Here is an 18542-nt window from a genome sequence, read left to right as displayed (position 1 = left end):
CAACAGCTATAGCTAGTGTTCAATAAATATTTTCCAATAAAGACATCTCTCTGGTAGTTTGTATCAATGTCCTAAAACCACCGAGTATGACTTGTCAGGTACACCAAGTTTCTGATTTCCTGAAGTAGGCTTTGCCTTCGGGAACAGATCAAGGCCTAGTTTTGTTAAACCAGAAACATGCTATATCTCCATAGTTACACTGTACAATGATTCTTGTTTCACATCAGATAAAACACAGATGATGTATGTTCAGATTATTTCAAGGGAATAAAACATCTGCAAACTGAAAACTCTATACATGACCAAAATGAAACAAAATTATTTATGATCTGAAATGTTAATTCAAGATGTAGTTTCATACATTAAACACATAATGTTTAATATGATAATAAAACTTTGTGAGCTCAAGTCTCACCGAAATATTTTGATTGATATTAAATGCAAGTTCTGCTGAAATGTACACATAAATAATATACATAATGTTGAGTGTAACATACTTACTCATCTTGTCACATTCCCAACTCTCGAGAAACTTTTCGAGCTGTACCTCTTTCTTATAAATAATATTTATAATGAAGTTTTGAGCATATATTTGACTGTTAAGAAAATAATAAAATCTGAAACATCATTTGGCCAACAATGCAGTATCTGTTAACACCACTTGCTTCACAATTTATTTTCACTATTATGGAACAAGACTAAAACCTCAGCTGTTTTTAATGGTCCCCAAAAATCATGTTTGTTTTGAGAGTTTGAATCCAACATAGGTTTTATACTCCTCCAATAGAAAAAAAATATTAAAAATTTGTTTTGCAGACAAGATTGAAAATATTCAAATTACCTTAATTTCATTTGTAGACAAGACATCAAAAGAAACAATTTGGTTAACTACGAAAGATACAACGCAAATGAACTGTATGTTAAAAATATAGAATCCTGTTGTAAACAGTAGTGTGTGTCACCATACAGACAAGGTCAATCATATATCTATACTACATGATATCATTCCCTGAACACACTGATAGGATCTTCCATCAACTTTTAACTTTACCACACTACTGAAGTTTTCACCTTTTCTAAATCATATAAATCTAAAATATCTGAAGACTATAAATAGCAAGCATTAAAAATATTCTCACTTCAATACTTTATCATACTCATCACTGACATTCAGAATCCAAAATAACATTATTTAACAAATGAAAAATTATGCTTAAGATAAAATCATTTCAGTAAGAATTATACCAGAGAAGAACTCAGCGTCTTGTTACGATAGCAAATCATTCCATATCCTGAAACCAGAATTAAGAAAAACAAAATGTTCCAGGGTGGGTTTTAATATACAGAAATAATCATTCAAGCCAATGATGTTTAAACAATCCAATGATAATCTACATTGAGTCATTTCCTTATCATGATTCTAATCAAGGGAGATCACTCTAACTATGATTGCACTCCAGAAAAAACAAATTTTCACCACTAAAGTTTCCACCAAAGGGAGATAATTTTACATATCAATGATCTGTTATCACTTAAATATGTGCTTATACTCCAGTAAAACAAACTCCACTATCTGACTTTGTAAGACCATATGAGCCATGAAGTTGGTGTCCATTTCCTTCCACATTAACGTCGGCCCAAACACTATTGCTAAGTTATGGAATGACATCTTATTGACACTTTGCTTGTCTGCAACTCTGTAAAGTAAAACATTTAAAGATTAGAATTTAAAATTCTATTTCTGTATCAATTCTCAACTATAGTTGTTAGCTAGAGATTATTATACCAATTAATCTGATAAAATATCAAATCTCTTAAGCTCAGTATCACTGAAGTAAATTATATCCTCAAGTGATCATGTTCGCTTACAATCTGGTATAATCATTGAAATGGATATTGTTCTTTGGTGTAAAATATCTCAAAGAATATTACTCTGCAGTATCATTAGTGAAGAATCGAAATTTTTTTAAATTTACAAAAAAAGGAAAAAAACCAAACGATTGATACCTCTTATTTGAAAAGTTTGAAATCATCCATTGTGACATTGTAAATATGTAGTTTCGAAAGGAAATTATTTATGAACAGTACGTAATTTATAAATCAACATATTCCCTTAATTCCTTACTCGTTTTTATGAAAAAGGAAATTTGGTCATGTTTTGATATTAAATCTCAAGTTTTGATATTAAATCTTCCAGGTAGAAAACATTTGCTGATCAAATACCTTATTACATACATATCTACATTTTCGTAAGGTAGACTACTGTATATCTATGACTTCTTACCTTATTAAATGGCCACACAGAAACTTGAGTGTTTCATAGTTATACTTTGGTAGGGCATTAACCTGCTCTCTCAATCCTTTTAATTTTTCTGATCGTGTCTTCTTAGCTGAAAATCCAAAACACTTGTTTTAATAGAAATTATATATACATTGATATATATTTGTTGTGAAATGAGAAATGACACGATGATATTACAATACCACAATTAACGGCAAATACGCTCGCTTCCCTCCAGTAAAAATGTTGACGGAAGTTCTGGGAGAGGGAATATCTGATAAAAATGTGAACAGTCTTCTTTGATTTACTATTTGACCTTGACAGGTTAAGTTTGCGATAGGGCATGTAAGTGACATGGGTAAGTTAGCTGTAAGTTCAGGGTACCCTTACACATAAGGCAGATTATTAATCAACAAATTTTAACCATGAAATTCAGGGATTTTATCATTCATGTTTTAATTTGCCAAGGTTTATTTTCATGACTTTGCTTCAATTGTAAATCCATAAGAAAAAGATGGTTGGTTTAAAGATTTCTACTTACAAATGGCAGCTATAAACTTGTCAAACTGAGCATAGACAAACAGGGGCTCCTTCAGCTCACGGAAGAACAACTTGAGTGCTCCAGCCAATACATGAATGTCCCAGAGTTCTGGATTGTCAAGGTCATAGTCAAACCGGTCTGTAAAGCAGAAATCAGAGTAATTGTCTAAAAACCAGATTAACAGCAATAGTGTACATAACAATAACAATCACTCATTAGACAAAACTTGCTACGTGTACATAACAATAACAATCACTCATTAGACAAAACTTGGTACATGTAAATAGCAATCACTCTTTAGACAAAACTTGGTACATGTAAATAGCAATCACTCTTTAGACAAAACTTGGTACATGTTAACAGCAATCATTCTTTAGACAAAACTTGGTACATGTAAATAGCAATCACTCTTTAGACAAAACTTGGTACATGTAAATAGCAATCACTCTTTAGACAAAACTTGGTACATGTAAATAGCAATCACTCTTTAGACAAAACTTGGTACATGTAAATAGCAATCACTCTTTAGACAAAACTTGGTACATGTAAATAGCAATCACTCTTTAGACAAAACTTGGTACATGTAAATAGCAATCACTCTTTAGACAAAACTTGGTACATGTAAATAGCAATCACTCTTTAGACAAAACTTGGTACATGTAAATAGCAATCACTCTTTAGACAAAACTTGGTACATGTAAATAGCAATCACTCTTTAGACAAAACTTGCTACATGTAAATAGCAATCACTCTTTAGACAAAACTTGGTACATGTAAATAGCAATCACTCTTTAGACAAAACTTGGTACATGTTAACAGCAATCACTCTTCAGACAAAACTTGGTACGTGTAAATAGCAATCTTATTGTCTTCATAGAATGGCCTGACCACCTTTTTTCCCTGGTTCTCTGGTTTTCTCCCAAAGTAAGGACCTTCCATTTTTTTTCCAAGTAATTTGATTTGTTTCACAAAGAGTTGTTTTAACAGTCAAAAAAGTTGATATAGAAATTTAGATGTAAAGTTGCACAATACCCTAATTTCCATACCAAACTAAAAGGCTTTTGCAACCAGGCCTGACCTGTGTAACAATGAAGGTTATGTCAGTCTCTTATCTTAAATCCAAACCACAAATGCCTTCATCTGATTATAAATATGATATTTTTCCCCATAAAGTATAGAGATTTATCTATAACATTTGCAGATATAACATAACTTTTGTAGTTTTGACCAATCAGGGAGGTGCTTTTTAGTTATGGCATTGTTCTTACACAAAGGAAGCCTAGGTTAAATAAGTTTGTTTTCCATCAAATCTTTCCTGTGCATATCTCATGTTTTCTCTAATTTGGTATAAAAAAGTTCAATTTATCAAAAAAATAGCATACAAAATGGTAGACTTCTAAATGAAATAGTCTATTGGGTGGTAACACACTCGCCTTTCACCTAGTCGTCCTGGGTTCAATTCCCGAAACAAACGTAAAAAGATATGGGGTCAACTGACAACCACAAGGGTTTTCCCATGGTACTTTGGTTTCCTCCAATACTAAGACCCCCTGCACACTTCCATCCAGACAACAAGAGTGATTAATATAGGCTGAAAGTTTGTTTCACAATTGTTGCATATTCAAATAGTCTATTCAAAATAAATGGTGACATCTTGCTGTTAAGCATACTCTTAAACTGTCGGACATTAAAGAGCACCCAAATATTTCTCTGTTGGACACTGGTTTAGTTATGTTTGAATTTGCCTTTTTACTATTTGCTTTTCCTTTACAAGTGAAATTTTAAAAATGTATTGTTTTGTGGTTATATATGTTTTACTCACATAACAGAACACTTCTAGATCTTTTAATTGTAAAAAAATATAGATATTCTGTTATACCCAAGGAATGTATATATTAAACAAAAAATTTACTTACATTGGTAATATTTTCATCATTCAGATGAAGGCATTTGTACCTTAACCAAACACTTACAAAACTGCTTTTTGTAGATATGAGAGTCAAACCAAGATGTAATAAATGTATATAATTAAAATATAACTTTATTGTATTAATCATTTAATAAGTTGTGTGATAAAGTAATAATCTAATACAATTAAGTGACTTTGTTAATTTGAAGAATGTTATTTTAGAAAATACTCATATATCATGTACAAACTTAATAAAATATCTCTGGAATAGGTAAACAGAAAAACTATTATCGGTGACTAAAAACTCATCAAAGATGATAAACTTGACTAGTGAGATGTACTTCTATAGCTGAGTATATAGACTGAAGCATTGAACTACTACAGGATAATCAGAATACAAGTCCAGGGTGCTGCGTAGGATAAATCTTATAACGATACGGAAGCATGAAATTACTACACCTTAGTAATAAAAGAGATTACAAGAATATAGTATACATAATATATACAGAATACATGTATTTTATAAAACCGTTAAATCTGAACTTTTGACCTCTACCAAATTAATTCAAATCTACAGAGATTTTTACTTCATCAACGCAGTAAAATTTTTGTGGAATGTTCGATCAACTACTGTCACATAAATTTGATATTGTGAATAATGATTTGGTAGAATTAGTGTTTCAACCCTTTTCTTCAGATTACATTGTATATGTTATGTCAAAGACTTAAGACTTTGACCTCAAACCCTCCCAATCAAATCTAGATTATCTAGAAATCTTCAAACATCAGAATTGCCTAAGAGGTTAGATATATAGATAGTAACTGGATCTTAATCCTATCTGTGGAATCCTTAAAAATGAACAATATTCAAGGAATTGTAGTACTTGATTTTTGTATAAATAAAGTGACTTGAGGTACACATGGATTTGGGTTTGGATTTTATAAGACAATATCACAATGTAATATTAACACAGAAGCAGTTTTTTTCATGCCTACTGACAATTCCATCATCCTAATAATTCTAATATTAGAGTTACACATGTTATCAAATATTATGTTCACACCACAAATACAGAGGCTAGCAAACCAAACAGAATTTTCTGTAGGTATATAAAGGTGACGTATTGACTTAATTTATACAATGAAACCTACTTTACTCAGTGTATGAAATTCCCACTTCAAGAGAGGAAAGTCTTGGAGACATTAAAGACATGAAATCACCCAGCAACACACTACTTAATGCTGCAAATCTATCTCCTGGTCGTACATAATGAATAAACAGTGTACAAGAATTTAAAGATTAAAATATTAAGTACTGATATATACTAGAGTGATAAAAATAGAGGTTGATTATATAGAAGTGCATAGAAAGAGAATTTAATGTCTAAAGTGTACACAACCACACAGCAGTAAAACATCTATACTGTTTGTATAGCAATAAAGAAGGTTACAGCTATACTTAGTTAAAGGTACTAACCAGATGACTCGTCCATCAATGCTGACAGATCTGCAAAATTACATCTGACTTCAAACAATGGCATATTACATTCCAGAGTACTGTTAGTAAAACTCATTTCTTTCGCATGTGATTTATTTTTGCAAAAATTCACAATCGAATAAAACCTGTAAAAAGTTTTTATCATCACAAATTAAGAAAGGAATGATGATACACAGCAAATTTCAGTACAATGTAAAAATAGTCTGTGAAATTTAATAGATAGGGATGTATTGTTATTGTTAAATTTTGAAAACCAGTAGCTGCGAAAGAAAATGAGTTAATAGTATGATTCCAAAATTCATCAAACCATAACACCTTCATACCGTATGGCAGACTGTTAAAGAATCTCCATACCAAGGCAGAAAGTCAGCCAGTAACATGCATCCTCTAACTAAGTCCCAGTGATAAGACCATGCTTGGTAAATAACCAATCCAAATTTCAAGAGAAACATTGACAAAATGTCCTGTAATAAGCCCATCCCCTGATTCTGAGTCAATAACCCTGGGTTTATTACAGAATTTGTGTTTTATTTTTTTCAAATTTTTTACGACCAAGGCTTTTGATAACTGGTAACAGATACCAGTATTAAAAAGAAACTATAATTTGACATTTGCTCTTGATCAATTTAGAATTGCATGGTAAACTTATCTAGAAAAATTAATGTTTTTTAAGGTTTGTAAAACCAATAAACATTTAAGGTCAAGAAACTTTTAGCATAACACTTTAAAGAACAAGGAGCATTGCTCATTACTCCTAGCAGTCCGTGTTCGTTAGCTTGCCTAGTGGTTTGGTTGTTGTATACCTTGCTCTCACTTGAGAACATGACATTACTTACTTGGATTAAACAAGAATAACCCAAACAACAAACAAATGGAACACTAGTTTCTTAATAGAGGAAATAAGCCAGGAAAAGATTCATCAATAAGTTCATGTCTGGTAATAAGCCTATATCTACCTAAGTGCAAATATATGTGTTTCTTTATCCTGTTATAAGCCTATTCACACACCTTGCAATACAAATAATATGAGCCCTCAGGGCTAACTGCTGGTAAAATTCTAAGGATAATACCTAAAGCGATTAAGTATCACTTCCATTTTCACCAAATCTGACGGGATCAAGTTCTTTTGAAGTAAGTGGTGTGAATCTTCTTCTAGAATGTATAAGGAAAAATAAAGCCGACCTTGGTACCATAAAATGAAGCAAACCTCTCCCTGGCAAATTATATTTAAATACAGAGGACATGAACATCCTCCTTGTGAGAAAAGATAAAAGACTCTACCCATTTGAACTATTTTTGTCCACCCATGTGTTATAACATGCAACATGCTAAAATGAAACTGTCCACGTATTGTGTTCTAAGCTTACCCATGTTTAACATTGAGCGTAACTTAGTGATCTGAGCCATGTTTCCACTGATCCGGTATAATCCATCCTGGTCCAGACCTACAGATACAAACAAGTTCCACTTCAATACTTTATACTCCATCATGAATTTCAAATAGTCAAAATATTCCTCACTTCAAAAAATTTCAAAATACATCATTTGGCCATTGAATCGTAAAGCTTAAAATGTTATCAATTTACTTTCAAATCTAAAATAATAGATTTAATAAAATGATCATCTTTAAAATGACATTTATTTGGTACAATGAATAATCCATCTTAAGATCATTTCTCATTACATTTATTGTCATAATAAAACAGCTCCATTTATCATCTGAAATATGTCTTAATCGTGTTTTTAGAGGGGGTATTCCTGGGCATACCTCGTTTTTCTATGGCAGCAACACATCTCTGTACAAATTTAGGAACCTTAGCTTTGTCCTTTTCACACACCTGCTTCAGAGAACCACCAAACACGTTATCTAAAATAAATAAGGACAATATTCTCACAAAACTGACACAAAAAACAAAGATGGCTGCCTGTCTACCATATCTATTTTCCAAACAGTCCCAAAACTAGAGACCAACCAACTTCAGAAACTGGAAAATTCTCCATCACATACTCTTTAAAACATAAAAGTTTTTGGTTTGGTTTTCGTTTTAGGTAACAACTTACAATCTATTATGCCCTTGTCTTCCAGCTGTTTCTTTGTAGGTCTCTGTGGGTCTTTCATCCACCTCTCAAATATTGTTTTGAATTTGGACTTCTCCTCATCGTTCTCCTCTCTCTCTGATGGCTTACGATCTGACCAGATACAAATACATGGCATCAGGTCAGTCTAAATTATCACTTACACTAATTCCATTGTAACTTGTTTTAATGTGATTTTGCTGATTAGTGATGGGAAACCAGTTAAAATCAATAATCAATTATTGGTTCAGATCAAATACATGTTCAGAGGAAGCTAATTGATAATATATTAGTTAACAGGCTGTGTGGTATCTGTGATGTGAGAGAGCGATCTGTAATGTAACACAGTGATCTGTGATGTGAGAGAGTGATCTGTGATGTGACAGTGTGATCTGTGATGTGACAGTGATGTGACAGTGTGATCTGTGATGTGACAGTGACCTGTGATGTGACAGTGATCTGTGATGTGACAGTGACCTGTGATGTGACAGTGTGATCTGTGATGTGACAGTGACCTGTGATGTGACAGTGATCTGTGATGTGACAGTGATCTGTGATGTGACAGTGTGATCTGTGATGTGACAGTGACCTGTGATGTGACAGTGTGATCTGTGATGTGACAGTGACCTGTGATGTGACAAGAGTGATCTGTGATGTGACAGAGTGATCTGTGATGTAGGTGTTTGATGCGACAGAGTGATCTGTGATGTGACAGAGTGATCTGTGAGTGACAGAGTGATCTGTGATGTGACAAGAGTGATCTGTGATGTGACAGAATGATCTGTAATGAAAATGAGTTATCAGTGAGTTGACTAAATGATCTGTGAACCGACTTCCTGAGATAGTAGAGTGAACGATGTGTTGTCAGAGTGAGTGATCTGCGCGACAACCGCGTGACTCACAAAGTGAGTTAAACGTCTATCAAAACATAAAGTAATTACATTGCATACTTTTCTTCATCGATGGTGTTTTCTTCAGACTGTCTGCATTACCAGGGGGCACAAGCAGTAGCTGCTGGTCAACCTTACATGGACCCTGTAACAACATCAATAGATAAATTTTGTTTTCACACAACTGTACCTGACTTCCTACCAATAGATTTTAATGGTGAGAACTGTTAATAAAGTTAAGAACAATGCTGAGAAAATATCTAAACAGAACAGGTTAAAGTGACAATGACGAGTGAATTCTGACCACAAAATATTTCTCCTATATTTATACCTATATGCAGCCAGATATTTGATGGATTAATCATTTTATAATTAATGCTGATTCAAATAAAAATGCTAAAAGGAATTTTCTAACACTGCGTTCACTCTGGACTTTTCTGTGATACCAGCCTGTGTGAACTTGATTATTTTAAAAGAACTCCCCAAAGCCCCCCCCCCCCCCCCCCCCTTGCTTTCCAAATCCCCAAAAGAAAGCTGTGTCCTTATATTTTGATCATGCATGAAACTAGAGACCCTGTAAAGTATGAATGATCTATCTCTAATGCATTTCAATTTTTACAAAGAATAAAAGTAACCTAGACAATGGCACTCATCTAGATATCATGAAAGATAAAAATCCATGAAGACATGAAATTGCTAGTGTGATGACAAAAATCTGCCCCGATAATATGACAGGAACATATGAAAAACTTTTAACATGTGAAAGTGGAATGGGTCTGGGGCTATGATCTCACCAATTCTTTGATAGTGAGTTCCAAAATAGACAACCATTTCTGCATGTCAATCTCGTCTTCCAACTGTAGCTGGTATTGATTCTTGTTACACGTTGTCAGCTGTAAACCAATCAAAATATGTCAATGCTGTATCACGATAAATCAATATACACATGTTATTATAACAAAACATGGGCTGGCTTTCATGGTATATTAAAAAATCTTAAAAATATAGATCTATCTTTTATTTTCCATTTTCTCCAATCCAGCCCGACCGCATTGGTTTTCCCTAGGTACTCCGATTTCCTCCCACAATAAGACTCATCTTGCACTTCTACATGGGCCAACAAGAGTGATTATTATAAACCGTGTTTTGCAATTCTTCTAAAACAAATAAAGTTTATATTTTAATTCCATTTATTATATCTTACTATCTTCTCCAAACTCTGTTTTTCGTTTTTATTTATAGCTGGTTTTTTTTTTTGTTTTGTTAATTCTGAAGCAAATTTAACACTGGATGTAGTACATCGTGCACAGTAGTTAGGCGCGGTAAGAAAACGATCAGCATCCTTATAACTCACCACTAAGACATGGAGGTGTCGTTTGTTGGGGTACTTGTCAACATGGGCCCCCTGTAAAGGTTCCATAAAATCAGGCTTGCCATGCTTAGAACCCTGCTGTGTGGATGCCTGACGGTTCTTGTAAAATACCAGGTTAGTTCCCAAAAGTTTCACAAATGAAGGACTGAAGCTTTTCCTAAAGTACAAAAATCAGTTTCTTACACAACAAAGTTCAGTAAAACATGGATAAGTCGATGTCAAAGGGACCAAATGATATGTTTGACTTATCCGATGGTTCGACTAAGCCATGTTTCTATGAATGGAGACATTTTGCATTGAAGATTGACCCTATTTTCATCCGCTGTTTACCAGATACGTGTCTCGTAGCACAACGTGACAGTAATGAATAAGTAAAAATAAACAAAAATATTTTGTAATTTTATACTCTTACGACATTTTTTATCTAGATAAACAGTTATAGGTAGGAATATACAACAAAGAAATGTGAAACACTCATCATTGAATTGCAGCACAAACATGGCTGCGCACCCACTCTCATACACATAACTTTGGGAAATACTTACCTACAGCACAAGCATAGCTGCACACCCACTCTCATACACATAACTTACAGCACAAGCATGGCTGTGCACCCACTCTCATACACATAACTTTGGGAAATACTTACCTACAGCACAAACATGGCTGTGCACCCACTCTCATACACATAACTTTGGGAAATAATTACCTACAGCACAAACATGGCTGCGCACCCACTCTCATACACATAACTTTGGGAAATAATTACCTACAGCACAGGGATGGCTGCACACCCACTCTCATACACATAACTTTGGGAAATACTTACCTACAGCACAGGGATGGCTGTGCACCCACTCTCATACACATAACTTACAGCACAAACATGGCTGCACACCCACTCTCATACACATAACTTTGGGAAACACTTACCTACAGCACAAGCATAGCTGCACACCCACTCTCATACACATAACTTACAGCACAAGCATGGCTGTGCACCCACTCTCATACACATAACTTTGGGAAATACTTACCTACAGCACAAACATGGCTGCGCACCCACTCTCATACACATAACTTACAGCACAAACATGGCTGCACACCCACTCTCATACACATAACTTTGGGAAATACTTACCTACAGCACAAGCATAGCTGCACACCCACTCTCATACACATAACTTACAGCACAAGCATGGCTGTACACCCACTCTCATACACATAACTTTGGGAAATACTTACCTACAGCACAAACATGGCTGTGCACCCACTCTCATACACATAACTTTGGGAAATAATTACCTACAGCACAAACATGGCTGCGCACCCACTCTCATACACATAACTTTGGGAAATAATTACCTACAGCACAGGGATGGCTGCACACCCACTCTCATACACATAACTTTGGGAAATACTTACCTACAGCACAGGGATGGCTGTGCACCCACTCTCATACACATAACTTACAGCACAAACATGGCTGTGCACCCACTCTCATACACATAACTTTGGGAAATACTTACCTACAGCACAAACATGGCTGTGCACCCACTCTCATACACATAACTTTGGGAAATACTTACCTACAGCACAAGCAAGGCTGTGCACCCACTCTCAAACATATAACTTTGGGAAATACTTACCTACAGCACAAGCATAGCTGCACACCCACTCTCATACACATAACTTTGGGAAATACTTACCTACAGCACAAGCATAGCTGCACACCCACTCTCATACACATAACTTTGGGAAATGGTTACCTGAAGTAATACAAGTCCCGTCAACAATAGTTTAAAACAAATACATACTCATGAACATTCTATACTGATATAACATCTGTAGCACTGAGCTGGATTATGAAAAGGTGAAGGACACAGCAACATCACTGAAGCATAACTTTACCCATACAGCACTGTAATGGCGTATACCATAAAATAGAATAAACTTGCACTTTGTATGTGTACATGTATATCCAGTAAATGTATTTAAAATCATCAACAAATGTGTCAATGACAACCTAGTATTTTCATTGATCTCTTCGGCATGGCAGTTATTGCTGTTTTTTTTTTCTTTCTTTTTTGTTTCCGGCAGCAATGCACATAAAGAAAGTTAACAAACACAGAAGATTTATGGTTAACAGATAACGGTGTATTTCCTGGCTTTGGTTGCCAAATTCTGTATAAATTCTAACTTTCACATGTGCACCTGCATAAACCTAGGGATTAATATTCAATTGAAAATTACAATCAGGCTTCTTAGCATAGATATGGCTGTTAGATCACACTCAGTCATTCAGACCAAAGCCTGGAAATGTTTTCCTGTAAATTAATCAAGTTTATATTAATTACACAACAGAATCAAGGGCTGTCAGAGACATGTTATGTCCACAATTACGACAAAATTTAAGTATGAAAAATAACAAAGGGCAAAAACTCCTATATTATACAAAAGAGAGTGATGGTTCTTGTGCACTGCATTTCTTTGTTAAGATTTATCTACATATGGAGTTTTCTTCTGATACCTCACATAGGTTTATTGTAATGCTCCACACAAATTTAAGTATGAAATATAACAAAGGGCAATAACTCCTTAATTGTGCAAAAGAGAGTAATGTTTTTTTTTGCGCACTGTACTTCTCCTTGCTGTGAAAGATCTATCTATAAAGTTATATGATGATACCTCTTACAGTTTATTTGTTATGCTTCTGACAAATTATGACAGACGGACAAAGTGGCAACTATATGATCTCCTTTGGGATGAATAAAAACTTAACAATAATAATAATAAAATTAATGAAATATTGAATCTTGTAATCTGACAAGTGACTAAAGGTAACAGCAATCATGTTGTATTTTTCAGTAACAACAGGACACATGAGTCTTGATTACAAACTGTAATGAACAAGAGAGGTCAACAAAAACAGCTGATGTCAGGTAATGAAAGTCAAAATCACTTATGGGTGGTTGGGTGGTGCAGTGGTAATGCACTTGTTTTTCACCTAACTGCCTGAGATTCAATTCCAGGAATGGACGTGAAAGGGTGTTTGGGTCACCTGCCCGACCACATGGGTGTTCCCTGGGTTCTTCGGTTTCCCTCCACAATGAGAGACTCCTGCACTCCGATACAAGCCAACTAGAATGATTAATATACGCTGCTAACTTGTTACATAATTGTTGTAAAATAAATAAAGTTCATATATATATAAAGTCACTTACTTGACCTGTTTTCCTAACTCAACAATCATCCTCTTCTTCAGCATTCCACATATCTTTTCTTGCTGTATAAGATAATTCATATCTCATTCAAATACAAGATATATATCTAAGGGAGATAATAACCAATAAAAATCAAAGATAAGAATTAAAATAGACAAGAAAGCCTCTATTAAGCCATGATATATACATGTCTTTTATACAACCTGTATCATTTATCATCGACATTTCTGATTGACAAAGTATTACAAATCACTGGAACAAACTGTTGTAAACAAGCAGATTATATTAAAAGATTTCCAACTCTTTTTACAACATTTTTATAACTTCATTAGATATCCGAAAACATTTAATCATAACCCTGATTTTTTTATACATTTTTACCAAATCTATATTAACATCTATTACTCGGGAAAGTAGCCATTCATGTTCACATCTTAAACAAAACTTCAATGTGCTATTAGAATTGAAAGTAATACATCAGAGTAGGATAATCTTTTTAATTCATAACTCCTACATTTGAGATGTCATGATTCTTTAAATAATCTTGTGAATAAAAACGGTAAAGTTCAGGACCTAAAATTTTTCAGCAGACATCAGAGAATATTTTGTCACATAAATTTTTTTTTGACATGGTTTTGATTATCCTAATCAGCTTTGTGTCTTACCCCTTGATTAGATGTCCCAGGGTGGACAGCTTTCCTGTCCATTTCCTGATAAAATGAAGGAAATATCTTGTATAAAAATGACCATCAAATATGTGTTTATACACTCATGAAATATTAAAATAATACAATAAAGAGGTTATATGATATAAAATAATTATAAAAATGTTCGGTATTCTTACTTATAAAAAAAAACACAAGCTTGTGTCTTCCAAAAATTTGAGTCATGAATTAAATGTGTTTTATTTTAAGGTATCAAAGACAATAAATTTTACTCAAACAAAAAAAAATGGTTTTTAATCTTTTTTCAATGAAAGCGTCTTGTCAACCATTTGAGATCTATTCTCACAACAATCTACTGAAACACTATAAAATGTGCTATAAAGAGCCCACATCTGATTGTGGTGACTACTTTTTCTACAAAATGTTGTATATCATTGGCTATCCAATTAATCCGACATCAAATTTATTTCAAAACAGATTATTGTTTTGATGAAAACGGACAAAAGCAAAGCACTGGAAAGTTACATGACAACCATAAGCAGCGTTTCTAAGTGAAAGCTAGAGATTAATGCCAAGCGTAAAATACAAAATGTGCATGTGTATTGAATATAAATCAACCTAAAATGTTGAATCATGTGAACATATATTTTCACTGAAAATCTTCGTAATCAGAAACTTGATTACCTTATAATTCATAATCATTTTAAAAACAGAAAAAAAACTTGTGTAACTGAATTACCTTAATTTGTTTACAACTAAAATAGTTATGTGCTTATTCAACTTAACTTAATCAAATTAAGTCTAACCTAAACAGCTTTTCATTTCACATTAAAACTAAAACTATTGTCTGGGGGTGGAGGGGCATTTTAAACCCATACCCAGCTGTAAACAGTTATTTGTAGAATAATAAAATGGTGACAGGGGATGTACATTCTTTTTAAATAGGATATCGTTTCCAAATCTAAACATGTACAAATATCCAGTGATAGACAGGCCAACAAAAAGCTTTAACACTGGTCATAAAAACCCAAAGGACAACCAATATGTAGATGTCAACACACAAGTATGAAGGAAATATGTAGATAATCATTTGGACAGTTGATCTGTTTATATAAATATAATTCAATCTAATAAAAGACAAGCATTTTCATTGGCTGATTTCTTTATGTTATCACCCACTTACATAAATAAAATTGATGTCATTTTGCAATGCCCTTTATGATTGGCCAATATAGCGGTGTAAGAAACTATCAAAGAAAACAGTTCTTACAAAATGTCAAAATTATTACAAAAAAAAGAAAAAATTTGTGAAAAGGAGAATTAACTAAATCTGATATAAATTGCACACATCTTTGATGTGTAAGGATTATTGCCATCAAATTTAGTTGAAATCATTTCAGTAGTTTAGGCAAAGCTGAAACATTATTGCTTCTACAAACAGATGAAGAAGGTAATTACAGTATTAATCACACCCCTATCACTTCACTGCAGGGGTATAGTAATTAGAACTTAACAGTGTGTCACTCAACACCTCTGGTCAATAACTTGTATATAACTATTGGTCCCTGTGGTCAATAACTTGTATATAACTATTGGTCCCTCTGGTCAATAACTTGTCTATTTCTATTGGTCACTCTGTCCCTCTGGTCAATAACTTGTCTTTTTCTATTGGTCACTCTGTCCTTCTGGTCAATAACTTGTCTTTTTCTATTGGTCACTCTGTCCCTCTGGTCAATAACTTGTATATAACTATTGGTCACTCTGTCCCTCTGGTCAATAACTTGTATATAACTATTGGTCCTTCTGGTCAATAACTTGTATATAACTATTGGTCCTTCTGGTCAATAACTTGTATATAACTATTGGTCCTTCTGGTCAATAACTTGTTTATAACTATTGGTCCTTCTGGTCAATAACTTGTTTATAACTATTGGTCCTTCTGGTCAATAACTTGTTTATAACTATTGGTCCCTCTGGTCAATAACTTGTTTATAACTATTGGTCCCTCTGGTCAATAACTTGTATATAACTATTGGTCCTTCTGGTCAATAACTTGTAGATAACTATTGGTCCTTCTGGTCAATAACTTGTTTATAACTATTGGTCCCTCTGGTCAATAACTTGTATATAACTATTGGTCCCTCTGGTCAATAACTTGTATATAACTATTGGTCACTCTGTCCCTCTGGTCAATAACTTGTATATAACTATTGGTCATTCTGTCCCTCTGGTCAATAACTTGTATATAACTATTGGTCCCTCTGGTCAATAACTTGTATATAACTATCCTTCTGGTCAATAACTTGTATATAACTATTGGTCCCTCTGGTCAATAACTTGTAGATAACTATTGGTCCTTCTGGTCAATAACTTGTTTACAACTATTGGTCCCTCTGGTCAATAACTTGTTTATAACTATTGGTCCTTCTGGTCAATAACTTGTATATAACTATTGGTCCTTCTGGTCAATAACTTGTATATAATTATTGGTCCCTCTGGTCAATAACTTGTAGATAACTATTGGTCCTTCTGGTCAATAACTTGTTTATAACTATTGATAACTCTGGTCAATAACTTGTATATAACTATTGGTACCTCTGGTCAATAACTTGTATATAACTATTGGTCCTTCTGGTCAATAACTTGTATATAACTATTGGTCCTTCTGGTCAATAACTTGTTTATAACTATTGGTCCTTCTGGTCAATAACTTGTATATAACTATTGGTCCCTCTGGTCAATAACTTGTAGATAACTATTGGTCCTTCTGGTCAATAACTTGTATATAACTATTGGTCCCTCTGGTCAATAACTTGTATAACTATTAGTCCCTCTGTCCCTGTTTACAACAACTTGTGTATATTAGAATATGTTCATCTATTCCTCTCATAATAACTTGTGTACAGTGTGTCCCTACACTCATCTGGTCAATAATTTGTACATATATTTAAGTGTGTCCCATCATCCCTGTGGTTATTATTTTGTATATGTGTGCCTCCATCTCTCTAGTCTTGTGTATATACTATACCATGTTGTAAATGTATTTACTGTATGTTTATATATAGATAAGGTTCATATCTAAAGAATGAAATAGTCAAGTACTGATTCCTTTGTAATGAGGAAATTATTATCTGAAGGCTTGAAGTACTTTCTGTGAAAACCTGTATAGTTTTCCTCAGAATATCTCACATTCTCACATATTCCGCCATAAACCTAAACTAAGTAGAACGCATATATTCAAAATATGTTTAAACAATGGTTCAAGTTTTCTTTTCATTCAATTAGTAAAACTACTGATTTAATCATGCTGGGTATTTATATTATTACAAATTATAACTATGGACTGTGCACATAGTAATTAGATATACATTAAACATAATTTAGATTTACACCTAAACTTAAAAGGAGTTTTGTATTCTAGATTTTTCACTAATATTACATAAACACACACACATACACACATACATACCCACACATGTAAACTATGAACTTCCAGTATGACATATTTGTAAATTACCATTATGAACTTCACTTGACATTATCAGGATGTAGAAATTACAAATCCCCTCCCTGTCCAATAACATCTCCCTCCCTGCCCCATAACATCCCCCTCCCTCTCACTCCCTGGACTTTCTTTTCAATTTCTAAGTAAATCATACACTGAAAAGCTTAAAAGTGATTAAGGGTGACCTTTGATATCTAATCATGACTTATGCCCACCACACACTAATTTGGTTAAGAAGTTGATAAGTTTGTATTTCGGTGTGAATATAAACTAGATCTAAACAGGGGTGTATAATGATATGGTACACAATCTTTAAATTTCAAAATTGTCAAGTGTGGCCTTTGACCTTTCAGGTATTCTGGACTAATTTCCACCAAAATCAGGCACAATGTATAGAAATGGAAGGTGTGATTTGATGGTGTAATTTGATGGTGTGATCTGATGGTGTGATCTGATGGTGTGATTTGATGTTGTGATCTGATGATGTGATCTGATGGTGTGATGTGATGGTGTGATGTGATGGTGTGGTTTGATGGCGTGATTTGATGGTGTGATCTGATGGTGTTATATGATGGTGTGAT

At 33.7% G+C, this 18542-nt stretch overlaps 1 protein-coding gene across 1 annotated transcript in view; it reads right to left on the bottom strand.

Moving 5' to 3' along the window:
* Nucleotides 1-1251: 1251 nt before the first annotated feature.
* The window catches only part of LOC132556122 (rho GTPase-activating protein 12-like), a 38840-nt gene continuing 21549 nt past the window's right edge, over nucleotides 1252-18542 (bottom strand). The window contains exons 8-19 of the mRNA XM_060220507.1: nucleotides 14457-14501; nucleotides 13792-13853; nucleotides 10550-10724; nucleotides 9990-10088; nucleotides 9256-9340; nucleotides 8291-8419; nucleotides 7998-8096; nucleotides 7597-7674; nucleotides 6209-6238; nucleotides 2823-2960; nucleotides 2285-2390; nucleotides 1252-1697 (exon numbers count right to left, since the gene is read on the bottom strand). Coding sequence (XP_060076490.1) covers nucleotides 1529-1697; nucleotides 2285-2390; nucleotides 2823-2960; nucleotides 6209-6238; nucleotides 7597-7674; nucleotides 7998-8096; nucleotides 8291-8419; nucleotides 9256-9340; nucleotides 9990-10088; nucleotides 10550-10724; nucleotides 13792-13853; nucleotides 14457-14501 — 1215 coding nt within the window. The 3' untranslated portion in view covers nucleotides 1252-1528. The remainder of the gene's footprint in view (nucleotides 1698-2284; nucleotides 2391-2822; nucleotides 2961-6208; nucleotides 6239-7596; nucleotides 7675-7997; nucleotides 8097-8290; nucleotides 8420-9255; nucleotides 9341-9989; nucleotides 10089-10549; nucleotides 10725-13791; nucleotides 13854-14456; nucleotides 14502-18542) is intronic.

This window comes from Ylistrum balloti, unplaced genomic scaffold (assembly GCF_031769215.1).
Source record: "Ylistrum balloti isolate Yb309-2 unplaced genomic scaffold, AGI_CSIRO_Ybal_v1 Utg370548, whole genome shotgun sequence".
Lineage (NCBI taxonomy): Eukaryota > Metazoa > Mollusca > Bivalvia > Pectinida > Pectinidae > Ylistrum > Ylistrum balloti.
Note: the sequence above shows the minus strand (reverse complement) of the source record. Positions and strands in the feature narration are given on the sequence as shown.